At 40.5% G+C, this 24,476-nt stretch overlaps 3 protein-coding genes, 2 non-coding genes and 2 pseudogenes across 8 annotated transcripts; all 7 read right to left on the bottom strand.

Annotated features, from left to right (window-relative positions):
• Positions 1–203: 203 nt before the first annotated feature.
• On the bottom strand, positions 204–8,046 carry LOC103334917 (monooxygenase 2-like; annotated as a pseudogene). The gene is made up of 6 exons (XR_016128209.1): positions 7,703–8,046; positions 7,411–7,558; positions 7,110–7,178; positions 6,736–6,901; positions 1,198–1,426; positions 204–876 (listed from the first exon to the last, which is right to left on the bottom strand). The product of XR_016128209.1 is annotated as a monooxygenase 2-like (transcript).
• A 150-nt stretch (positions 8,047–8,196) lies between these two features.
• LOC103334847 (monooxygenase 2-like) lies at positions 8,197–11,114 on the bottom strand. Of its 2 annotated transcripts, none has more exons than XM_008237824.3 (6): positions 10,956–11,114; positions 10,704–10,850; positions 10,451–10,519; positions 10,196–10,361; positions 9,312–9,540; positions 8,197–8,925 (listed from the first exon to the last, which is right to left on the bottom strand). In XM_008237824.3, exons 1-6 carry the CDS (start codon positions 11,027–11,029, stop codon positions 8,366–8,368), a joined length of 1,245 nt encoding a protein of 414 aa, XP_008236046.1. In that variant the 5' UTR covers positions 11,030–11,114; the 3' UTR covers positions 8,197–8,365. The 2 variants fall into 2 exon arrangements, with proteins under 2 accessions (XP_008236046.1, XP_088911457.1); XM_089055331.1 differs by having other exon boundaries at positions 9,387–9,540.
• Positions 9,708–10,013, bottom strand: LOC148916125 (signal recognition particle RNA). Its single transcript, XR_016128395.1, has one exon.
• A 590-nt stretch (positions 11,115–11,704) lies between the features above and the next one.
• On the bottom strand, positions 11,705–13,239 carry LOC103334918 (uncharacterized). The gene is made up of 5 exons (XM_089055064.1): positions 13,149–13,239; positions 12,219–12,503; positions 12,044–12,132; positions 11,854–11,968; positions 11,705–11,746 (listed from the first exon to the last, which is right to left on the bottom strand). Exons 1-5 carry the CDS (start codon positions 13,203–13,205, stop codon positions 11,705–11,707), a joined length of 588 nt encoding a protein of 195 aa, XP_088911190.1. The 5' UTR covers positions 13,206–13,239.
• A 1,720-nt stretch (positions 13,240–14,959) lies between these two features.
• LOC148916123 (monooxygenase 2-like) lies at positions 14,960–18,117 on the bottom strand (annotated as a pseudogene). Its single transcript, XR_016128208.1, has 6 exons — positions 17,768–18,117; positions 17,525–17,671; positions 17,278–17,346; positions 16,974–17,139; positions 16,051–16,286; positions 14,960–15,658 (listed from the first exon to the last, which is right to left on the bottom strand). The product of XR_016128208.1 is annotated as a monooxygenase 2-like (transcript).
• LOC148916124 (signal recognition particle RNA) lies at positions 16,488–16,793 on the bottom strand. Its single transcript, XR_016128393.1, has one exon.
• Positions 18,118–18,870: 753 nt separating the features above from the next.
• Positions 18,871–24,447, bottom strand: LOC103334848 (uncharacterized). Its single transcript, XM_089055332.1, has 11 exons — positions 24,117–24,447; positions 23,778–23,944; positions 23,619–23,678; positions 23,410–23,514; positions 22,425–22,481; positions 21,353–21,436; positions 20,538–20,708; positions 19,815–19,879; positions 19,489–19,744; positions 19,314–19,402; positions 18,871–19,238 (listed from the first exon to the last, which is right to left on the bottom strand). Exons 2-11 carry the CDS (start codon positions 23,874–23,876, stop codon positions 19,142–19,144), a joined length of 1,083 nt encoding a protein of 360 aa, XP_088911458.1. The 5' UTR covers positions 23,877–23,944; positions 24,117–24,447; the 3' UTR covers positions 18,871–19,141.
• Positions 24,448–24,476: the final 29 nt, after the last annotated feature.

Below are 24,476 nucleotides of genomic sequence, written 5' to 3'. Positions count from 1 at the left end.
TATGCACTTGATTTCCTATATTCAAATTTCTGACCGTTTTATGCATCACACTATCAAAATTTAGCTTCATTAAGAAAGGTTTCATTTTTCGAAAATATACAAGTTCAGGTTTTAACATAAAACTTTCGCACCGCCATTAGTTATTATTGCTAATTAAATATGTTATGAAAAATTGTTTATAATGATATAAATAAGAGTATATTTGTCAATCAGAAAACCATTCACGAAACATGTTCACAAGTAAGTATATGTTAATATCTTATTTGTTGCTACAAGAAGCTTCCAGATTTTTTTGTTATGAAATAAAATTAGTGTCTCATTGCATTAAGAGATGCTTAGCTTCCCACAATCAAAATCAGCCTTCTTCAACAGCAGCAGAACCAGGGAAGGAGCCAAGAACTTGTTCAGAATGTCATAATTTTTCCCTCACTCCCTTGTAGACAACCAACCACATGACCTGTGCTAATCAGATCAAAGCTTCTCCACTTCCTTTCATTGGCATACTTTTTCAACCCCCACCTCAATCTTCTTATGTTCCTGCATTCCTTCTTCACTTTTATCTTCCATTCCTTGCCTTGAGCTCTTCAACAAGGCCTCACCAAGACACCTTGCCAATACGACGCCGTCTTCTAACGCAGAGCAGCCGCCTTGGCCAATGTCCTGTCATGGGGTGCAGTGCATCTCCGGCTACACAAACATTGCCTTTGCTAATGTTTCCCCACAGAAGCTCCCATGGATGCCTATATCTCAATGGTGAGGATATAAAAGCATCCAACTCAGTGTTTTCTATGACAGCTCTTACTTTATCAGGTGTCTTTCCAAGCTTGCTTAAGATATGTTGCTTCAGCTGAGCCGGGTTCTCTTCTAGCTCTTTCTCTACAAGACATGAAGACTAAACAAAACAAAACAAATGTGACATAAACATATTTTGGATGGTGCATTTACTAGCAGCAAAAACACATTCATATCTGAACTGTAAAGAAACGCACAAAAAAAAAAAAAAAAAACCAAAAAAAAAAAACAAAACAAAACTTACTTCAAGTTGTAAGAGCAACATATTTTGAAACAGTTTATCACTGTTGTTTTGTTATTTGTATTGTGATTGAGAGCTGAAAACCATTGATTCTGAAGCATATGGAAGAAAAAGTCTCAGTGGAAGCAAAAGAAAAGGTTCCAAAATTGGTATGGAAGGCTTACCTTGGCTGGAGGGAACCCAAGTGTAATACCAGTAAGCAGTTTTACCATCACAAGGGATGACACCAGATCTAATACCATTCCCAAAGAACTGCATGAAAATGGGATCAAAACCATGAGGGCTCTTGAAGTCGGTACGACCTCTAATAGCAGATCTCCCTGTAAATGCTCGCTGCTTGAAGCCAGGCCATTTCGCAACCACCGAGTTCACTCCATCACACCCAACCAAGTCCTATTCAATCAAGGCCTTGGTGAGTGATTAGAAATTAAAGATATAGATACTTATAACCGAAAGGATTAGAACATATATCCAACCTAAAACCAATTGATAACGGTGGATGGAGAGGTGGCCTAAGACATTATATATAATAGGGCAAGGCTTTGCATTCTCTCAACAACAAGAACTTCATGTAGTTAATGGTGTACAATGTGCAGATATCAAACAGATAGTCCCTAGCAAGGTTGAGATGTTCTTATGCACCAGATGCTAAAATTTATAAATATGAAAAGGTGTTAAAATTTGAACAATCAACTTTTCATCTGATTAGTCTAAAGATATTAAGAATGAATAGTATGTTTCATTGATATATGATTGATACACGGAATGACTATTATATACAAATTGATAATATCTAAATAAGGTAAATATAACAGGATTGATGTAGAGAATCAATCCAGGTTGTCTAGATAAGGTAAATACAATGGGATTGATGAAGAGAATCAATCCAGATCAGCTATGACAGGAAGGCAAAGATCAAGGTTGACTTTGATGAGAGATTGCAGATGATTGCGTTGATGATGAGATGATTTCCTTTGATGAAGGTTCCCTTTTACGCCCCCGCAAGACGGTGGTCCCATCGGAGACACCGATCTTGGACCGGAGAAGCTGAAAACACAGACGTGGAAGTGGTTTGGTGAGGGCGTCGGCAAGTTGGTCAACAGTAGAAACATGTGAAACTTGAAGAAGACCACTATTGACGCGATCCGGACAAACTGAAAATCAATGTCAATATGTTTCATGCGAGAATGGAGAACAGGATTAGCACAGTAGAATGTGGCTCCAATGTTGTCACATGAAATGAGCGGTGGACCGGAAAGGGAAATGCCAAGTTCACGTAACAAGGATTGAATCCATGCAATTTCGGCAGTGGTGGTAGCAATGGCTCGATATTCAGCTTCAGTGGAAGAGCGGGCCACAGAGCGTTGCTTGCGAGAGCTCCAAGAGATGAGATTGCCACCAAGATAAACAACATAGGCAGTAGTGGACTTACGATCATCAAGATTGCCGGCCCAATCGGCATCAGAGAAAGCATAGAGACGATGAGATGAGCGACGAGACAAATGAAGACCAAAGTATAAGGTGCCCTTCAAGTAACGAAGGAGACGCTTGAGGGCCTGCTAGTGAGACTCCGAAGGCTTATGCATGAATTGAGAGAGCTTATTAACGGCAAAAGAGATGTCAGGGCGTGTGAGGTTGAGATACTGAAGACCACCAATGATTTGACGAAATCGAGTAACATCAGTAGGTGGAGTCCCATCATTGAGCACAAGACTATCAGAAGTAGATAATGGAGTGCTGACCTCCTTGGCACCGTCCATTTTTGCTTTGAGTAGGAGATCACGAATGTAATGGTGTTGCGAGAGAAAGAGACCAGTCGTGGTGGGAATAACCTCAACACCAAGGAAGTAATGAAGAGACCCCAAGTCTTTGACAGAGAACCGGCGAGCCAATGTGGCAATGAACTGGATTACAAGAGAAGAATTGTTGCCAGTAACAATAAGGTCATCAACATAAACCAAGAAATAAATGACATTTCTACCAAAGGTAGAAATAAATAGGGAGGCATCAGAGGTAGCATTGCGGAAGCCTTGTGAGAGCAAGAAGGAGCTCAATTCCTTGTACCATGCCCGAGGTGCCTGCTTAAGGCCATAAAGAGCCTTTCGGAGTTTACAAACATGAGATGGGAGGTTGGTATCAACAAAACCTGGGGGTTGTGACATATAAACAGTGTCACTAAGTGTGCCATGAAGAAAGGCATTGTTGACATCCAACTGACGAATAGGCCAGCCATGAGACAAGGCAAGATGCAACACAACACGGATGGTGGTGGGCTTAACCACTGGACTAAAAGTTTCTGAGAAATCGACGCCGGGGCGCTGATGAAAGCCCTTGGCGACCAAACGGGCCTTGTACCTGTCAATAGTGCCATCTGGGTGTCGTTTGATACGAAATACCCATTTACAACCAATGAGATTCTGAGTAGAGTCAGATGGAACAAGCTCCTAAGTTCCATTGCTAATGAGCGCATTAAACTCAGTAGACATGGCAGCTCGCCAAAGTGGATCTTTAATGGCCTGAGAAACACATGTCGGTTCAACGGATGAGGGTATGAGATGTTTGGTGGCGACTAAAGCATACCGAGGATTGGGCTTGCTAATACCGGCTTTGGCACGCGTCACCATTTGGTGATCGGGAACCAAGGGTTGTGAGATAGAAGATGGTGGGGGAGGCGATGGGTCAGGGGCTGGGAAGGTAAGAACGAGTCTATTTGGGTTTCGAGGTAGGTACGGATAGGGGATGGTGGGAGGTTGGGTTTCTGGTTCAGTGGGGGTTGGATTGGAAGGGAAATGGGTTGGGGTCATGGTTTGTGAAGGGGTATGAGTAGTATGAGGTGGGTTAGAGGAGGGTGGGTTTTGTGGCGGAAGTTGGAGAGACAGTAGGGGCTGGAGGTGGTATGTGCGGAGGGGGGCAGAGCTGCTCCAAGGCGAAGAGGCAGCGGAGGACGATGTGGATGGTGCAGTCGGTGAGGAGGTGATAGCCGATGGTGGTGGCATGGGGGTTGCTTGGAAAGGAATAAGAGTAACAGGAGGAGCAAGAGGTGGAAGTAGGAGAGGGGACAGAAGAAGTGGAATTATGGGCACTAGCAAGAGGGAAAGTGGACTCATCAAATTGGACATGACGAGAGATAAAAAGTTTATTGGATGAGAGATCAAGACATTTGTAGGCACTTTGATTGGAGGAGTAACCAAGAAAAAGACACGCGCGGGAACGAGGAAGTAACTTGTTGGACTTGTAAGGCCGTAGCCATGGAAAACACAGACATCCAAAGGTACGAAGACGTGAGTAATTGGGTTGTTGATGAAAGAGTTGTTGATATGGTGAGACATTTTTAAGGATGGGAGTGGGCATTCGATTTATGAGGTAGACAGCAGTTTGAAACGCATATGACCAATAGGAAAGAGGTAATGAGGCTTGATGAAGAAGGGTGAGACCGGTTTCGACAACATGACGATGCCGTCGTTCGGCAACACCATTGTGTTGTGGAGTATGTGGTGGTGTGATGAGATGAGAGATGCCAGCGGAAGAGAGAAAGTTTTTGAGTTTGACAAATTCCCCTCCACCATCAGTAAATAAGGTGATGATTTTAGTTTTGAAATAATTTTCAACAAGGGCTTTAAAGGTGGTGAAGGTGGAAAACACATCTGATTTCTTTTTGAGAGGGTATAGCCATATGTACTTGGTAAAATGATCAACAAAAATAAGATAGTAGGAAAAGCCATCAATGGAAGAATAAGGGGCAGGGCCCCAAACATCACTATAAAGGAGCTCTAACGGACCATTGCTTTGAAGGGAAGAAGTACCAAATGGGAGCCTATGGCTTTTATTACATTGACATGAATGACAAAGAGACTCGGAAAATTTGGAGGACACATGAATGGAAGAGGAACGAAGAACTTGGTGAAGAGTTTTAGAATGTGGGTGACCAAGACGCCGGTGCCACAAATTTGGAGAGACCACCACACCCACCATGGCCTGAGGTTGACGGAGGGATTGGGAGGACCACTCATACACATCGTCCTTATTCGGGCCTTGAAGAAGTACCGCCCTCGTGCTCAGATCCTTGACATGAAAGAAATCAGGAAAAAGTTCAATAGACGTATTATTTTGTTTGTTAAATTTGGAAATAGAAATAATATCTTGCTTAATGGAAGGAACACAAAGAACATTAGATAAGGCAAAGGTTTTGGAGGAGGGGGTAGTGAGAGAGGATGAACCGACATGAGTTATACCCAAACCTGAACCATTACCAATAATTATTTCATCAGGGCCAGCATATGTGGAGACATCGGAGAGATTGGTGACTTTGGAGGTAACATGGTGAGAAGCACCGGAATCAAGCAACCATGTGGGAGAGGCATTGTGGCGGCCATGGTAGGTAGAATTGACCACTGGCTGACTTTGGGAGCCAGATTGAAGCTGGGGACAACGTTTGGCACTATGACCTTGTGTACCACACCATTGACAATAGCCACGATAACCAGTGCCAGTAGTGTTGTTTGAATGACGACCATTGTCAGTGGTTGAGGGCGAGGTGGATTCAGAGGAACCACGGTAATTGTTGCGGAAGCTAGAAGAACCACGATTGTGATTGTAGGTGTGGGAGCGAGAACCACGGTTGGTGGGGGCTCGCTGGGAGCTTTGAGTGACATTAGCAGTGATGACAGGTGTGGTAACTGGAGCGTCGGCACGTGTAAGGGCAGCTTCATGTTCAACCAACTTATCATGAAGATTTTCGAATGAGATAGAGGTGTCACGGGAACGAACAACAGCAACGATCTCCTTAAATTCAGAACCAACACCATTGAGAATGTAAAGGAGAAGATCATCATCAGAAAGGGGGACATCGATGATGGCAAGTTCATCGGCGATAACCTTAACATCTTGCAAATACTGAGAGACAGGCTTATCCTCACGACGCATAAGAGTAAGGCGTTTCTTGAGACCAAGGACACGAGCACGTGCTTTGCTAGCATAGAGATGGAGCAGTTTGTCCCACGCCTCCTTGGAGGTCTTGGCGGAGGCAATAAGGGATATTACTTGCGGTGATACGGATGCAAGAATGGCATGGAGGAGCAGCTGGTCCTGACGAATCCAAAGGGCGCGAGGCGCGGCTGGAGTGTCTGGTGGGCATGTAGAAGAACCATCCACATAGCCCAGGAGGTCATAGCCAATAAGGAGGGCGTTAAACTGGGCACGCCAAGATGGGTAATTTGTAGGGGTAAGCTTGACGGGAAGTTGTGCAGCAGCATTGATGGTGATTAGGGAGGATATGGTGTTGGAGTTGGTGTTGGTGATGATTGGGCTGGATATATCAGAGGATTGAGGAGCCATGAGTATAGACTGCTGGAAGAGGAAGGAAAAAAAAAGGAACAGAGGATGCTCGTTGGAGCCTTAGGGCTGTGATACCATAAAGATATTAAGAATGAATAGTATGTTTCATTGATATATGATTGATACACGGAATGACTATTATATACAAATTGATAATATCTAAATAAGGTAAATATAACAGGATTGATGTAGAGAATCAATCCAGGTTGTCTAGATAAGGTAAATACAATGGGATTGATGAAGAGAATCAATCCAGATCAGCTATGACAGGAAGGCAAAGATCAAGGTTGACTTTGATGAGAGATAGCAGATGATTGCGTTGATGATGAGATGATTTCCTTTGATGAAGGTTCCCTTTTATAGTCTACCTTGGCTTTGAGGATGGTTCCATCAGCAAGATGAACCAGCTTAAAGTAGCCCGATTCGTCAATTGAAACCACCTTGGATGAGAACCTGATGGTGCCACTACGGTGCTCATTTGCAAGAGCTTCCAACAAGAAGTTCCTTTTCACACATCGAACTTCATGATGTCCGCTGCACATCAGTTAAACTCACAAATACTCAATCATCTGAGCATGCTCAAACTGAATGTTCATGGTCTTGTCATAAGTGATTTTCAATAGAGGGTAAAAATCAAAAAAACTGGAAAACAATATTTGGGGGGTCGAAAAGTATGCAAAAATGAGATGCAGCAACTGGAGGATTATAAGCTATTGAGGAACTGCTCTCCAGTTAAACTTACTTTTTTCCCCTGGCCTTAAATGACATTTCAAATATTGGAAGCCCAGAAATCGTTGAGGAAGTCACATTCCTGTATTCAAAACTCTGCACTCAGTTTCATGTGTGCACGTAAGCAAGTAACTACTAGCTGAAAAAAAAAATTTATACATACACACGCACAGCAATTGTCCAGAAATTTATCAAGCAAAAGGGGTATATCTAACTCAGTTTATTTTTTTGCTGTGTTGCCAAAGTGGTCAAACATTGAAACAGAATTTGACACAATAACATGTCAAATTGTCCAAAATGGTGACATAATGTACCCATGAAGTGTCTCATGTTGTCGGCGAAGAGTATCACCAATACTAAGGGCATCTAATGCCTTCCATGCATTTGTCCATGTTGAGAATGCAAACCCTGTTGTCCTCAAACTATCTGATGATTCCAACACTAAGCTTCGGATGCCAAGCCAGCAGCCAATAAAATTTGAATTTTGCTTGCTGCTTAGAGTCATAGTGAACTACGTACTTACAATCATAACTTGTTTTAGCAGTGCTAAAACGCACAGAGTCATGCACAGATGAGAGAGAGAGAGAGAGAGAGAGAGAGAGAACCTATGAAGTCCTAAGGATGTTGCAAGGCCAGCAATTCCAGCTCCTACAATCACAACTTGTGCTTCTGCTTCTACTTCCATGAATGATATTTGAGGCTTTTACTTTGGTTTTAGTGGAAACAGACCCGCAGAACAAAGATATAGACATAGAAGGATGAGATGGGTATTTATATTATATTTCGCAGCAGCAATTGGATAGTGCTACACTGGGAGTACAATTTAGACGACGATGGGGATGACGTTCACACTAAAGACAAGTGACAAAAGCCAATGTTCAATCTGATCTACCTTTTCTTATCTATTATTGAAGCACTAAACCCCAATAATGCCACCATATGCTTTGTACTGTTTATTTAGCAGCCATGTTTTCTTTTTAGCAGCTATCTTTGAGCACTAGGAAATTGCAATATTGTTTGTTGGATTGATCGGTATAAGCCGTCTTACACCAAATCTTAATCTAATGGCGTTTCTCTTTTCAACGTTAAAAGATGGCTCAAGTTCGAATCTTGTTTCCCCTGTTGTTAATAAAGCTTAAAAGAAATGTCCCCATACAGAAACTCCATATAAATCACAAAATGACAAAAGAAAGTTCTTGCACTAATATGATTGACATATAAGGTTGCACGCAAATCACTATTATATATGCAGAGGAAGTATCATTGCATTTAAGAGATGCTGAGCTTCCCACAATCAAAATCTGACTTCTTCAACAACAAACCAGCCAGGATTGGAGATAAAAATTTGTCCCTGAAGAAGTTCATAAATTTTCCATTACTCTCTTGTAAGAAACCAACCACTCTAGATGTACTAATCAGATCAAAGCTTCTCCATCTCCTCTCATTGGCATACTTGTTCAACCCCATCTCAATCCTCTCATACTCTTCCTTTCCTTCTTCACCCTCCTTATCTTTTCTTTCTCCCCCTGAGTTCTTCAACAAGGCCTCACCAAGACACCTTGCCAATACAACACTGTCTTCTAATGCAGCGCAGCCACCTTGGCCAATGTCTGGGGTCATGGGGTGGAGTGCGTCTCCTGCGACACAAGCATTGCCTTTGCTGATGTTTCCCCAAAGAAGCTCCCAAGGATGTCTATATCTCAATGGAGAGGATATAAAAGCATCCAATTCGGTGTTTTCTACCACAGCTTTTACTTTATCAGGTATCTTTCCAAGCTTGCTTAACATATATTGCTTCAGTTGAGCTGGGTACTCTTCTAGCTCTTTCTCTACAAGACATGAAGAATAAACAAAAAATGTAACATACAGATACTGGTTTGATTGGAATTTTACATACAACGAACACTTAATCACAGCCAATATGAAGTCCTAAAGTTTCTGAATTGAAAAGGAAAAAAATATATTTTCTAGATGCTGAGTAACATAGTATGAAACATTCTATCACGGTTTTTTTATTTGTGGTGAGATTGAGATCTGAAAACCATTTTGAAGCATACCAATACCGGTGCTACAATGCGGAGAAACAGTACCAATATCTAAGGTTCTATCTTAAGTTATATTTTTTGCCCCAAGGATCTGTCGTAAGTTTGAGCCTTGAGGGTACCAAAAGGAAACATGGAAGCAAAGAATGCCCAAAATTTGTGTGAAAGCTTACCTTGGCTAGAGGGAGTCCAAGTAATGTACCAGTAAACATTTGTATCATCACAAGGGATGGCACCAGATCTAATACCATTCCCAAAGTACTGATTGAACTTGGGATCAACTCCATGACTGCTCTTGAAGGTAGCACAACCTCTAATAGCAGATCTACCTGTAAATGCCGGCTGCTTGAAGCCGAGCCATTTTGCCACCACGGAGTTCACTCCATCACACCCAACCAAGACCTATACAATCACAACATTATTACTGTAAGTGACTAGAAAATTAAGTATTCCATCCAAAAAGAGATGATGTTATGTTATTGGTTTACACCTATCAAACAGATACTCTGCTTAAAAATGAATAAGTAGTCCCTAAAAAGTGAAGCTGTTCTAACATGTCGAAATAGCAAAAAGGTTTTGGTTCAATCGGGACAGTCTAGCAGGCCATGGCGGATCCGAGTGGCACCGACCTGTTATCCTTCCACTGCCAAGAGCGGGAGGTAATCGTTGCTCTGTGAAGCCAGCCTTACGCAGTGCCCTCCACTCTAGAAACCCAGTGACCCAGAGCCTTCGTTCAAGCCACAGGGTTCAACTCCTGGCTTGGAATGGGCGGGCCAGAAGATAGCCAACCCAAACCCGACCAGCTAATACTGAGACAATGTTCCAGCACCTCAAAGCCCCCACTCGGGTTACAAGCCCACGTTGCTGAGCTCGGCGATCCAACTTCCTCCTGTTAGGTTTATGAAGTGTGGTTTTTTATATCAACCGAGCGATGTGGGATAAGTTGCAAGAGCGAGTGCCTCTTTAGGATAAGATCTTGGCCTTCAGATAATGACTTGACTTTTGCAAGGGCTTTTTTTAATGGAAAAATAGAGATAAAAAGGAAAGATCAGTCTACCTTGGCTTTGAGGATGGTCCCGTCTGCAAGATGAACCAGCTTAAAGTAGCCCGATTCGTCAACGGAAACCACCTTGGATGAGAACCTGATGGTGCCACTGGGGAGTTCATTTGCAAGGCCTTCCAACAACAAGTTCCTTTTCACGCATCGAATTTCATGGTCTCCGCTGCACATCATGTACATTCTCAACAATTGAGTTCCAATATTAAGCATCAAGTAAGATACTTTTAGCACTTATGCTATTGATAAACTTACTGCTTTCCTTTGGCCTTAAATGACATCTCAAACGTTTGAAGCCCTGTAATTCTTGAGGAAGTTACATTCCTGTAAATTCAAATCTCTGAATCAGTTTCGTGCGTGCAAAAGTAGAACTAACGGTCACGCCAACACCAACAAACATGTTAGGACTGATTTTGCGTAACTAACGGTCGAGATTAGCAATCTGACAACATAACATGTTAGGATAATTGAAGGGGCAAGAGAGAGTGATGCATGGAGAGAAAATTACCCATCAAGTGTGACATGTTGTTGGCGAAGAGAATCGGCAAGACCAAGGGCATCTAAGGCCTTCCATGCATTTGTCCATGTTGTGAATGCAAAACCTGTTGTCCTCAAACTATCAGATGATTCCAACACCAAGCTTCTAATCCCCAGCCTGCACCCAGAAATTTCAATTTTGATTCCGACCACAGTAACAAATATATGAACCATGAACATTAACATGTGTGTATTAGAGAGAGAGAGAGAGAGAGAGAGAGACCTGTGAAGTCCTAAGGAAGTTGCAAGGCCAGAAATTCCAGCTCCCACAATCACAACATCTGCTTCAGCTTCCATGTTGTGCTTGATTATGCTCTAGAGACCCAGGCTTTTACTTCTTATATTTGTGATGGGGATGTAAAGGACAGGCATAATTGAGCTGAAGATGACGATGAGGATGACGAATGATGATTGGCGGTCAATACCGACAGCAGCAGACAGTGTTTGGGTTTGCCCTCTGTTTTGACTGTGGAGGCAAATCAAAATAAACTGTTGTTTCAAGTTTAAACCCGTGAGATAATCATCGGTAACTTCTTTTCTAGTTCAATTTTTTCTTATGATTGTATAATGGAGGAGGTGCATGATGACTTTTTTGAATCCAAAACAGTTGGGCATACTCTCTTGTAAATTTCTCAAGTTGTAAACAAATTAGGGAAAACAAATCCAGTATAGCCGGCCGGCTATACTATTTTTAAATATAAAATAAAAATGCGTATAGCCGTTTGGCTATACTATTTTAAAAAAGAATAAAAATATCGAGTCTAGCCAGTCGGCTATACTATTATTGACCCATCAACAAATTCCAAATGCTGAACAGAGCACGACATTCTTTCCTTTCACACAAAAAGCCCTGATCATAATTCAGTAAATACTCTGTCACATGAAAATTGGACCCAAAAGGCTAACCACCGAGCACCAACAGGCATTACCAGCTACACATTTTCTACATTTCCAACACTGCATATAATAATCCTATCTGCTTTCCGGGAATTTAGCGTCATAGTTCTGGGGCAACTGAAAAGATGAAAATAATTTTTTTTAAATGAAAATAAATAAATAAATATATATATATATATATATATATATGTATATAGTCACAAACATATGAAGAACATAAGTACCATGAATGTTGCCTCAATCATCTTTCCGGCAAACCTTCTTCCATGGAGAACATGCCGAGCATTTATCGCGGATTGTGTGTTCTCGAATCGTAAGTACACATGACCAGCGGTATTCCTGCTCATTGACATGAATGTAAGTTAGACATGTGCACGAGACAAAAGACAACATAACTAATGCGAACAAACTTACTTGTCTACAAAGATATGCCTCAAATTCCCGTATTTTGAACACTCCTCCTGAACATCTTCTTTAATGTCCAAGTCAAAGTTTGGTTCCGTCTGCTCAAAAAGGAAGACAAATTATATAATATAACCATCAAGGGAATGAAGAAAATCTCTCAGTATCAGAAGAATCCACCACCAACCTCAACTGCTGGATCAAACATATTTTTCAACAGTAAACATTCGCTTGGAACACCAATTGTATCTATAGAAGGAAGAGTAGCAGTAGGAATTTGAAGACCAGCAACACCAAGTCCAGCGATACCAGGAACAACGGTGATGGGAGGAACAAGAGGAGAAACCACTGGTGCAGCTCCCAGGAGTGGTGCCGTTGGTAGTTCCATTGGTAAAGAAAATACCAACCCTGATCCAGAGCCACTGCGATCCAATTTCTGCATGAGAATTGCCCGAGAACGGGCATTCAATGACTGTAAGATTAATAAAACAATACGTCAATCACTTCACTCAGGTCAACAACAAAAATTATGCAGTGCAGACACTCTTTCTATGCCAAACTATCACCCTTGGCTTTGCAGTGCTGATGTCTGCAATGCCTTGAGAGACAATGCATATCTTACTAGTTAAAGCAAAAGGGAGGGATAAGTGCCGAAACCAGTAAAATGATTACAAAATTCATGGATGCTACGTTATTTTGAATTATCAAGCTCAACTTCAATAATCTGCTAGCAAAAAAAAAAAACTTAAATAGGCAATCTTTCCAATATCAAAGGTTAAAAAGCTGGCAGGAGTGCAAGAGATGGTAGTTCAAATTATTTTTTTACCTTATTTTTCTACTAGGAGAATGAATAAGAGAACAATAAATACAAAAGATACTAAATAAGAGAACAATAAACACAGAAGATACTAAGCCAATCGAACCAACTATAGATACCATAAGCATCAAGCAGCAAAAAATCTTAAAAGCAATGATGGAGCAGCAGCAGCTTCCATACATTCAACAATTATTCCCAGATATTACTCAGCCAGAGCAAACAGTTCTTAGCAATCATATCAGTCCACAAATTATTTGTGTTAATAGAAAATAAAAACATAAAAGGAAAGATCTTACTAACCAAGCCACCACCTTCATCGTCATCAAAATCACCAGCATTTGCTCCAAGATCTTGCATTCCGGCTTGGTCTGTAACAGCTGACACCTAAATAGAAAAATAATCTGTTCTTCTATGGACCTGCCTTGTGCTTCACTGCTTCGGCTTCCCAATCTCAAGCTAAAATTTGCAGCTAAATTTTTTCAATTTCGGGTTTTAGACTTTCAGTCAATCGCAGTGTTTGAAAAATCGGCCTAGGCGAGCGGCTAGGCGGCTAGGCGGACGCTAGGCGGGCGCTAGGAGGTCGCTAGGAGGCTAGGCGGTGGCTTGGCGGGCTCTAGGCGGTCGCTTGGTGGGCGCTAGGCGGCTAGGATGTCGCTAGGCGGGCGCTAGGCGGCTAAGCTAGGCGGGCGCTAGGCGGCTAGGCGGGAGCTAGGCGGCTAGGAGGTTGCTAGGCAGGCAGCTAGGCTGTCGCTGGGAGGGCACCTAGGCGGGTTGGGTCTATTTTTGGTGCCGAACCAGGAGGACGAAGCAGTGACTGCGAGTGCAAGTTCCGTCCTCTGCGAGTGCAAGCTTTGTTCGAATATATTTAAAGAGTATAGCCGAACGGCTAATGTATTCAGAAAGTATAGCCGGACGGCTATACGTTTAAAATATTAGAACATATTTGAAGAGTATATTTTAGAGCTATAAAAAAAAATATGAGAAGAAAGCTCCAACTACACATCATATCTCATTGAAAAAAAAAAAAAAAAACTGAGGAACTGCTCTACTGTTAAACTTACTTTTTTCCCCTGGCCTTAAATGTACATTTCAAACATTGGAAGCACAGAAATCGTTGAGGAAGTCACATTCCTGTATTCAATATCTGCTCTCAGTTTCACGTGTGCATGTAAAGCAAGTAACTACTAGCTGAAAAAATATACATATATATATATATATATACACACACAGCAATTGTCCAGAAATTTATCAAGCAAAAGGGGTATATCTAACTCAGTTTATTTTTTTGCTGTGTTGTCAAAGTGTTCAAACATTGAAACATAATTTGACACAATAATATGTCAAATTGTCCAAAATGGTGACATAATAATGTACCCATGAAGTGTCTCATGTTGTCGGCGAAGAGTATCACCAATACCAAGGGCATCTAATGCCTTCCATGCATTTGTCCATGTTGAGAATGCAAACCCTGTTGTCCTCAAACTATCCGACGATTCCAACACTAAGCTTCGGATATGCCAAGCCTGCAGCCAAAAAAATTTGAATTTTGCTTGCTGCTTTGAGTCATAGTGAACTACATACTTACAATCATAACTTGTTTTAGCAGTACTAAAACACACACAGACTCGCACAGATGAGAGAGGGAGAGAGAGAGGGAGAGAGAGAGAGAGAGAAAACCTATGAAGTCCTAAGGATGTTGCAAGGCCAGCTCCTACAATCACAACTTCTGCTTCTGCTTCTACTTCCATGAATGATATTTGAGGCTTTTACTTTGGTTTTAGTGGAAAGAGACTCGCAGAACAAATATATAGACATAGAAGGACGAGATGGGTATTTATATTATATTTTGCAGCGGCAATTGGATGGTGCTACAGAGGGAGCACAATTTCTTATCTATTATTGAAGCACTAAACCAATAATGCCACCAAATGCTTTGTACTGTTTATTTAGCATCCATGTTTTCTTTTTAGCAGCTATCTTTGAGCACTAGGAAAGTGCAATATTGTTTGTTGGATTGATCGGTATAAGCCGTCTTACACCAAATCTTAATCTAATGGCGTTTCTCTTTTCAACGTTAAAAAATGGCTCAAGTTCGAATCTTGTTTCCCCTGTTGTTAATAAAGATTAAAAAGAAATGTCCCCTTGCAGAAACTCCATACAAATTACAAAATGACAAAAGAAAGTTCTTGCACTAATATGATTGACATATAAGGTTACACGCAAATCACTATTATATATGCAGAGGAAGTATCATTGCATTTAAGAGATGCTGAGATTCCCACAATCAAAATCTGACTTCTTCAACAACAAACCAGCCAGGATTGGAGAAAAAAAAATTTCCCTGAAGAAGTTCATAAATTTTCCATTACTCTCTTGTAAGAAACCAACCACTCTAGATGTACTAATCAGATCAAAGCTTCTCCATCTCCTCTCATTGGCATACTTGTTCAACCCCATCTCAATCCTCTCATACTCTTCCTTTCCTTCTTCACCCTCCTTATCTTTTCTTTCTCCCCCTGAGTTCTTCAATAAGGCCTCACCAAGACACCTTGCCAATACAACGCTGTCTTCTAATGCAGCGCAGCCGCCTTGGCCAATGTCTGGGGTCATGGGGTGGAGCACGTCTCCTGCGACACAAGCATTGCCTTGGTGATGTTTCCCCAAGGATGTCTATATCTCAATGGAGAGGATATAAAAGCATCCAATTCGGTGTTTTCTACCACAGCTTTTACTTTATCAGGTATCTTTCCAAGCTTACTTAACATATATATATTGCTTCAGTTGAGCTGGGTTCTCTTCACACTCTTTCTCTACAAGACATGAAGAATAAACAAAAAATGCAACATACAGATACTGGTTTGATTGGAATTTTACATACTACGAACACTTATTAACAGCCAATATGAAGTCCTAAAGTTTCTGAATTGAAAAGGAAAAAAATTATCATCTTGTCTATATGCTGAGTAACATAGTATGAAACATTCTATCACGGTTTTTTTTTATTTGTGGTGAGATTGAGATCTGAAAACCATTTTGAAGCATACTGATACCAGTGCTACAATGCGGTGAAACAGTACCAATATCTAAGGTTCTATCTTAAGTTATATTTTTTGCCCCAAGGATCTGTCGTAAGTTTGAGCCTTGAGGGTACCCAAAGGAAACATGGAAGCAAAGAATGCCCAAAATTTGTGTGAAAGCTTACCTTGGCTAGAGGGAGTCCAAGTAATGTACCAGTAAACATTTGTATCATCACAAGGGATGGCACCAGATCTAATACCATTCCCAAAGTACTGATTGAACTTGGGATCAACTCCATGACTGCTCTTGAAGGTAGCACAACCTCTAATAGCAGATCTACCTGTAAATGCCGGCTGCTTGAAGCTGAGCCATTTTGCCACCACGGAGTTCACTCCATCACGATTCACACCCAACCAAGACCTATTCAATCACAACATTATTACCGTAAGTGACTAGAGTACCTAAAAAATTAAGTACTCTGCTTAAAAATGAATAAGTAGTCCCTTAAAAGTGAAGCTGTTCTAACGGCGTACATGTCATAAAAGTTTAATTTGCCTTGTGGAACCAACCTAGTTAGGAAGAAAATGACAAAGTTTCCAGCTTTGAGGTTAAAAAAAGCAAAAAGGTTTTGGTTCAATTGGGACAGTCTAGCAGGCCATGGCGGATCCGAGTGGCACCGACCTGTTATCCTTCCACTGCCAAGAGCGGGAGGTAATCGTTGCTCTGTGAAGCCAGCCTTACGCAGTGCCCTCCACTCTAGAAACCCAGTGACCCAGAGCCTTCGCTCAAGCCACAGGGTTCAACTCCTGGCTTGGAATGGGCGGGCCAGAAGATAGCCAACCCGAACCCGACCAGCTAACACTGAGACAATGTTCCAGCACCTCAAAGCCCCCACTCGGGTTACAAGCTCACGTTGCTGAGCTCGGCGATCCAACTTCCTCCTGTTAGGTTTATGAAGTGTGGTTTTTTATATCAACCGAGCGATGTGGGATAAGTTGCAAGAGAGAGTGCCTCTTTAGGATAAGATCTTGGCCTTCAGATAATGACTTGACTTTTGCAAGGTTTTTTTTAGGGAAAAATAGAGATAAAAAGGAAAGATCAGTCTACCTTGGCTTTGAGGATGGTCCCGTCTGCAAGATGAACCAGCTTAAAGTAGCCCGATTCATCAACGGAAACCACCTTGGATGATAACCTGACGGTGCCACTAGGGAGTTCATTTGCAAGGCCATCCAACAACAACTTCCTTTTCACACATCGAATTTCATGGTCTCTGCTGCACATTCTCAATCATTTGAGCATGCTTGAATATGGATACCAACAAAATAATTTAAATAGAATCTAGCGAACAATTGATTTCCAATATTAAGCATCAAGTAAGATACTTTTAGCACTTAGCTATTGATAAACTTACTGCTTTCCTTTGGCCTTAAATGACATCTCAAACGTTTGAAGCCCTGTAATTCTTGAGGAAGTCACATTCCTGTACATTCAAATCTCTACAATCAGTTTCGTGCGTGCAAAAGTAGAACTTAGTAAGTACCAGCAAACATGTTAGGACTGATTTTGCTTAACTAACGGTCGAGATTGGCAATCTGAGAACATAACATGTTAGGATAGTTGAAGGGGCAAGAGAGAGTGATGCATGGAGAGAAAATTACCCATCAAGTGTGACATGTTGTTGGCGAAGAGAATCGGCAAGACCAAGAGCATCTAAGGCCTTCCATGCATTTGTCCATGTTGTCAATGCAAAACCTGTTGTCCTCAAACTATCAGATGATTCCAACACCAAGCTTCTAATCCCCAGCCTGCACCCAGAAATTTCAATTTTGATTCCGACCATAGTAACAAATATATGAACCATGAACATTAACATGTGTGTATGAGAGAGAAAGAGAGAGAACCTGTGAAGTCCTAAGGATGTAGCAAGGTTAGAAATTCCAGCTCCCACAATCACAACATCTGCTTCTGCTTCCATGTTGTACTTGATTAATTATGCTCTGGAGACTCAGGCTTCTACTTCTTATATTTGTGATGAGGATGTTAAGGACAGGCATAATTGAGCTGAAGATGACGATGATGATGACGAATGATGATTGGCGGTCAATACTGACAGCAGCAGACAGTGATTGGGTTTGCCTTCCCTTCTCTTCTTCTTCTTGTGCTCAAAACAGATAAGCCCTCTGTTTTGACTGTTGAGGCAAATCAAAATAAACTGTGGGTTGTTTCAAGTTTAAACCTGCAAGATAATCATGGGGAACTTCTTCTCTAGTTCAATTTTTTCTTATGATTGTATAATGGAGGAGGTGCATGATCACTTTTTTGAATCCAAAACAGTTTGGCATACTATCTTGCAAAATAGTTCAGGATCCAAAATAGTATTTCTCAAGTTGTAGGGTATAGCCGCACGGCTATATTATTTTAAAAAACACATCAGGAAAAAATGGCTATACTATTTTTATTATTAAAAAAAGGAAAAAAAATCGCGTTTCAAGAAACATTAATAAATACGCCTATAGCCGAGCGGATATACTAATTTTTTATAAAATCAGAAAAAATTTAGTATAGCCGACCGGCTATACTATTTATAATTTTTTTTAAAGGCGCGCCATGCGATTAGGTGTACACTTGTCAAAATGTGTACAGCCGAACGGCTATACTATTTTTGAAAAAATTAAAACAGAGAGTATAGCCGCCCGGCTATACGCTTTAAATACATTATATTAAATAGTATAGCCTCGTTAGCAAACTAACGAAATTTTTGACAGAACCTAACAACAAGGACCATTTGTGATCACACATACTAACCTTGAGGACCACGAATGACGCAGAAAAACATTAAAGATGTAATCTAATAGTTTCGTAAACATTACGAACGTTTTGTGATATTAAGCCTAAAACAATTATGAAAAATGGAACTTTTATCTTTTCTAATTTTCTGCATCTCTTTTCTTCATTTTTGTTTCACATCACCCTCTTCCTTTTAATTCTATAATCGAAAAACATAAACAAATAATATTTTATTTTTATTTTTATTTTAAAAAAATGAAACAAGTACATACCACAACGGTTATTTGAATTTGAAGGTTAATGCGTATAAGAAATTGCTTTGAATTTTTTCAAGTTCTGGCAAAACCCAATTTTAGCTGAAGATGACGAATGATGATTGGCGGTCATCAATACTGACAGCAGCAGAATGTGTCTGGGTTTGACTTCCCTTCTCTTCTTCTTCTTGTGCTCAAAACAGACAAGCTGTCTGTTTTGACTCTGGAGGCAAATCAAAATAAACTGTCGGTTGTTCCATGGAGAACATGCCGAGCATTTATCGCAGCTTGTGTGTTCTCGAATCGTAAGTCCACATGACCAGCGGTATTCCTGCTCATTGACATGAATGTAAGTCAGACATGTGCAAGAGACAAAGGACAACATAACTAATGCGAACAAGCTTACTTGTCTACAAAGATATGCCTCAAATTCCCGTATTTTGAACACTCCTCCTGAACATCTTCTTTAATGTCCAAGTCAAAGTTTGGTTTCGTCTGCTCAAAAAGGAAGACAAATTATATAATATAACCACCAAGGAAATGAAGAAAATCTCTCAGTATCAGAAGAATCCACCACCAACCTCAACTGCTGGATCAAACATATTTTTCAACAGTAAACATTCACTTGGAACACCAATTGTATCCATAGAAGGAAGGCTAGAAGTACGAATTTGAAGACCAGCAACACCAAGTCCAGCGATACCAGGAACAGCGGTGATGGGAGGAACAAGAGGAGAAACCACTGGTGCAGCTCCCAGGAGTGGTGCTATTGGTAGTGCCATTGGTAAAGAAACACCGGTGCTATTGACAGCAGGAGTGCCTAGGGGACCAGCAATACTGCATACAAGCCAATGTAAGACCAACTAAGACAATTCAAAATAGAATAAAGTGCTCAGAAAATACCAACCCTGATCCAGAGCCACTGCGATCCAATTTCTGCATGAGAATTGCCCGAGAGCGGGCATTCAATGACTGTAAGATTAATAAAACAATACGTCAATCACCTTCACTCAGGTCAACAACAAAAATTATGCAGTGCAGACACTCTTTCTATGCCAAACTATCACCCTTGGCTTTGCAGTGCTGATGTCTGCAATGCCTTGAGAGACGATGCATATCTTACTAGTTAAAGCAAAAGGGAGGGATAAGTGCCGAAACCAGTAAAATGATTACAAAATTCATGGATGCTATGTTATTTTGAATTATCAAGCTCAACTTCAATAATCTGCTAGCAAAAAAAAACAACCTTGAATGAGCAATCTTTCCAATATCAAAGGTTAAAAAGCTGGCAGGAGTGCAAGAGATGGTAGTTCAAATTATTTTTGGACCTTATTTTTCTCCTAGGAGAATGAACTCTAATCATTTAAGAAGTAAGAAATATATATCTACTCAAATAAATAAGAGAACAATAAACACAAAAGATATTAAGCCAATCGAACAAACTATAGATACCATAAGCATCAAGTAGCAAAAAAGCTTAAAAGCAATGGAGCAGCAGCAGCTTCCATACATTCAACAATTATTCCCAGATATTACTCAGCCAGAGCAAACAGTTCTTAGCAATCATATCAGTCCACAAATTCTTTGTGTTAATAGAAAATAAAAACATAAAAGGAAAGATCTTACTAACCAAGCCACCACCTTCATTGTCATCAAAATCACCAGCATTTGCTCCAAGATCTTGCATTCCAGCTTGGTCTGTAACAATATAGTAAAGTGCCATTACCTTAATTAGTCGACCAGCAAACTCCAATTTTCCATTCAAACTCAGTGCATTTCTAGCATCTTCAAGACGTGAGAACTGCAAGTAACTGATTCAATGAGTTTGATTTATTCAATACAATTACAAGGAATCATATCCAGCATCTGATAAGAACAACTGCAATGGAATTGAACTAAAAGGAAGGGTAAAAAAAACATCGCCAACCCAACTTGATTTCACTGGCCTTTCAGGTTTTAAAATATTGTAAACTGAAATTGTATGATGGGTTGACCCTTAACCCAACCCATGCCCGCACCTAGCTAAGGATTTGGCAGTTGGAAGTTTTTAGTGCCCACTCTTCTCAGTTTGAGTTGGGAAGAAACTTGAAAGACAATACACTAGATTCTTTTTAAATTCTGGTGCAGTAGAAGACCCAATCAAGAAAAGGTGTGCATTTGTTTAGAGTCAATTTCAAATTCCAACTCAAGCTACAACGAACCGGCAGTTGACAGTTTTCTTTTTCTTTCCTTTAATAAATTTCCCCTTCATGGATTTGGACTTGAAAATAAATATAAATAAATAACAGAACTGAAGGATGCCAACAGTCTTTGAAGTTTTAATTAAACCATGTTATGGATTGCTTGTTGGTTGACCTTTGGCTTAATATAACTAGCTGCATGCAAACATTTATATATTTATTCTATATCCAGGCTGCTTAAGTTGAAAGTTGTAGTCAAACAGACCTGCACAAATCCAAAACCTTTGCAGTTGTTAGTTTCCTCAACAGGTAACTGAACCAGTTCTACAGGACCAAATGCTCCAAAAACCTGCATATATATCACATATTAAAGGGTGAAAGTCAAAATGCAAAACATATTCACAATTACAAAGACGAAATTAGTGAACAGAAGTGCTCAAAAGCAACCAAAAAATTACATAACCAACAGCAAGCGATTATGTACATTATCTGATGCCAACATTAGATCTGTGTCAGAAAAGTACTCACCTGGAGATCGTCTTCTTTATATTGGTATGAGATTTCCAACATACAGCCTTCTAGCAGAATATGGGCCTATCATCCCACCTGGTCCGCTAACCACAGATGTTGATTGAACCAGATTCTTCTCAGCCTCTGATGGCTTCACCATCACTGGTTGACCAAGAAGAGGCTGACCAGAAAGTGCAATCGCCATAGGTACCGACATTGCATCATAAAACTCAATATACCTACAAACTAGACAACATTAGACTCTTGGATAATCAAAAACCAATTGCCACATACACACATAGTTCAAAATGGGAAAAGAAAAATGTCCTATATGATATATCTGATCATCTTGACCAACTAGAATAACCTATAGTATAGACTATATGTACTGCTTTTAGTACAAAGGCGATCAATATCATCGTAAACTTCCGTCCAGTTCTACAGGACCAAATGCTCCAAAAACCTGCATATATATCACATATTAAAAGGTGAAAGTCAAAATGCAAAAAATATTCACAATTACAAATGAGGCGTACATCGCGGACCTAAAAATACACAATTCAGAGCTATTAGATAGACAATCATAGAAATATACTAACAATTACATCCACAGAAGCACTTAATGGAAAACGTTATGGGTTTTCAGTATTTGGTTTAGTTGAAGCACTGCATCAGATAGTGTTAGGGTGCCCTTGAGAGCAGAAGGTGAAAATATAATGCATTTATATCAAGAAGTCCCTTTTAGCCAAATAGTTTAAGATCTTTATCCACCATCCTCTATGATTTGTTAAATGAACATGAGATAAATAAACGAGAAATGTACAAACCTTGCCAGCCCTTGAGAAGAACTCGTATACATCTCTTTCGTCTGCCTTCAGAAAAATCTGTCAAAGTTGTTCACCAAATCTTAATAGTTAAGATATGAGAATGTGAAAGATAGAAAGTTCAAGATAACACCATAGAATGCATGCACCAACATATTTGCTCTTCTATGGACCTGACTTGTGCTTCACTGCTTCAGCTTCCCAATCTCAAGCTCAAATTTGCAGCTAAATTTTTTCAATTTCGGGTTTCAGACTTTCAGTCAATCGCAGTGCTTGAAAAATCGGCCTAGAAGGGCGGCTAGGAAGTCGCTATGCGGGCGCTAGGCGGCTAGGAAGTCGCTATGCGGGCGCTAGGCGGCTAGGATGTCGCTAGGCGGGCGCTAGGCTGCTAGGATGTCGCTAGGCGGGCGCTAGGCTGCTAGGCGGGTGATAGGCTGCTAGGCGGTGGCTAGGCGGGTGCTAAGCGGTGGCTAGGCGGTCACTAGGCGGCTAGGCGAGCGCCTAGGCGGGTTGGGTCTTTTTTCGGTGCCGAACTCGGAGGACGAAGCAGTGACTGCGAGTCCAAGTTCGTCCTCTGCGAGTGCAAGCTTCGTGTTCGTAAATATTTAAAGCGTATAGCCGCTCGGCTATACCTTTAAAATATTCGAATGTATTGCGAACGTATAGCCGAACGGTTAAACATTCGAACATATTCTAAGAGTATAGCCGCTCGGCTATACTCTTTAAAAATTCAATTTTGTCAATTTATTTTAGGGTTTAGGGCTAAAATACAAAAAGCATGAGAAGAAAGGCCCAACTGCACATCATATCTTATTGAAAAATCAACAAATTACTGTCCAACAACTTAAATTACCGTGATAAGAAGATGAACTAGGTATGCACAATGTTGAAGGTGATAGCTCCCTTTAGAAGGTATAAGGTAGTTCTTTGTTAATAAGTTATAAAAATATGGAATGCAAAGTTTTTCACCATATAAAATCATATTCACCTCGATACAATCATATCGATGGATAATGCCAAGTATATTAAGCAGCTGCCTTTTGTACTCGTGTATTCGCTTTGTCTGCACATCAAACATTGCATCTAAACTGACCTGCAGTTGAAAGTGATAAATTTCAGTGTAATCTATTAGGCATACCTTCAAGACAAAAGAGAAAAGATGAACAGGATAGAAGTTCTAAGAACTTGTGACCAAACCTTCACACCACTCATTGCTTCAATGTACTCAGTGAGCCTCATTTTGTTAACCTTCTTAACCTACAACATGAGCATATATACAACAGATTTAAATACAAAAGAAGCCAAAATCTTAATATATTTTTGGTTCCTAAGCAGATATTTAAACCTAGTGGGTACCATCATCCATTCTTGTTGAAGGTCAAGATCTGCTGCATATGCTTGCAAGCCAGTTGCAAGCAATGTCCCATGCTTTATTCCAACCCAAATGCTCTTCATCAACAAGCACTCTCATGACCTCAGCTATTTTTCAGAGATGGGTGAGTATCACTGAGCTGCAGAGCACCCTAATTAAGACAAGGAAAATTGAGCCGAGGAAAAAAGGAAAAACAGAAAAGCAAACCTGAATGACTGTCAGAGGAAAGTAATAAATATAAGTTCATTGTAGCTAAACAAGCTGCCAGATTGCGTATTCCCTAGAAATCAACATATGATAAAACACATACTATTAAGACTTACACCTCATCAAAGTTAAGGTGAGCCCCTTCTCTTCTTCTTCTTGTGCTCAAAACAGATAAGCTGTCTGTTTTGACTGTGGTTGTGGAGGCAAATCAAAATAAACTGTGGGTTGTTTCAAGTTTAAACCCACAAGATAATCATCGGGAACTTCTTCTCTAGTTCAATTTTTTTCTTATGATTGTATAATGGAGGAGGTGCATGATCACTTTTTTGGAGGACGGAAGTATTTACTACTTATAGTGAGCTCTTGCAAAATAATGAACAACAAAAACTTTTTTTATCTTATCAGAAACAATTTGGCATACTCTCTTGCAAAATAGTCCCTGCATCCAAAATACTTTTTCTCAAGGTACGGAGTAT

The sequence above is a fragment of the Prunus mume genome, linkage group LG6, assembly GCF_029339155.1.
Source record: "Prunus mume cultivar Tortuosa linkage group LG6, ASM2933915v1, whole genome shotgun sequence".
Classification (NCBI taxonomy): Eukaryota; Viridiplantae; Streptophyta; class Magnoliopsida; order Rosales; family Rosaceae; genus Prunus; species Prunus mume.
Note: the sequence above shows the minus strand (reverse complement) of the source record. Positions and strands in the feature narration are given on the sequence as shown.

What these genes read in the sequence shown, in the direction of transcription:
- LOC103334848 (XM_089055332.1), bottom strand. Translation starts at nt 23,876, where the DNA reads ATGAAGAGCATTTGGGTTGGAATAAAGCATGGGACATTGCTTGCAACT. An exon ending in ATCGATATGATTGTATCGAG is followed by an intron (nt 22,482 to 23,409) that starts GTGAATATGATT and finishes CAACTTTGACAG; the next exon opens with ATTTTTCTGAAGGCAGACGA. An exon ending in CGCAGTGGCTCTGGATCAGG is followed by an intron (nt 19,745 to 19,814) that starts GTTGGTATTTTC and finishes GCTTGTATGCAG; the next exon opens with TATTGCTGGTCCCCTAGGCA.
- LOC103334918 (XM_089055064.1), bottom strand. Translation starts at nt 13,205, where the DNA reads ATGCAAGATCTTGGAGCAAATGCTGGTGATTTTGATGACGATGAAGGT. An exon ending in ACGATGAAGGTGGTGGCTTG is followed by an intron (nt 12,504 to 13,148) that starts GTTAGTAAGATC and finishes TTAATCTTACAG; the next exon opens with TCATTGAATGCCCGTTCTCG. An exon ending in AGGCATATCTTTGTAGACAA is followed by an intron (nt 11,969 to 12,043) that starts GTAAGTTTGTTC and finishes GTCAATGAGCAG; the next exon opens with GAATACCGCTGGTCATGTGT.
- LOC103334847 (XM_008237824.3), bottom strand. Translation starts at nt 11,029, where the DNA reads ATGGAAGCTGAAGCAGATGTTGTGATTGTGGGAGCTGGAATTTCTGGC. An exon ending in ACTTCCTTAGGACTTCACAG is followed by an intron (nt 10,851 to 10,955) that starts GTCTCTCTCTCT and finishes TTCTGGGTGCAG; the next exon opens with GCTGGGGATTAGAAGCTTGG. An exon ending in GGACCATCCTCAAAGCCAAG is followed by an intron (nt 9,541 to 10,195) that starts GTAGACTGATCT and finishes GTGATTGTATAG; the next exon opens with GTCTTGGTTGGGTGTGATGG.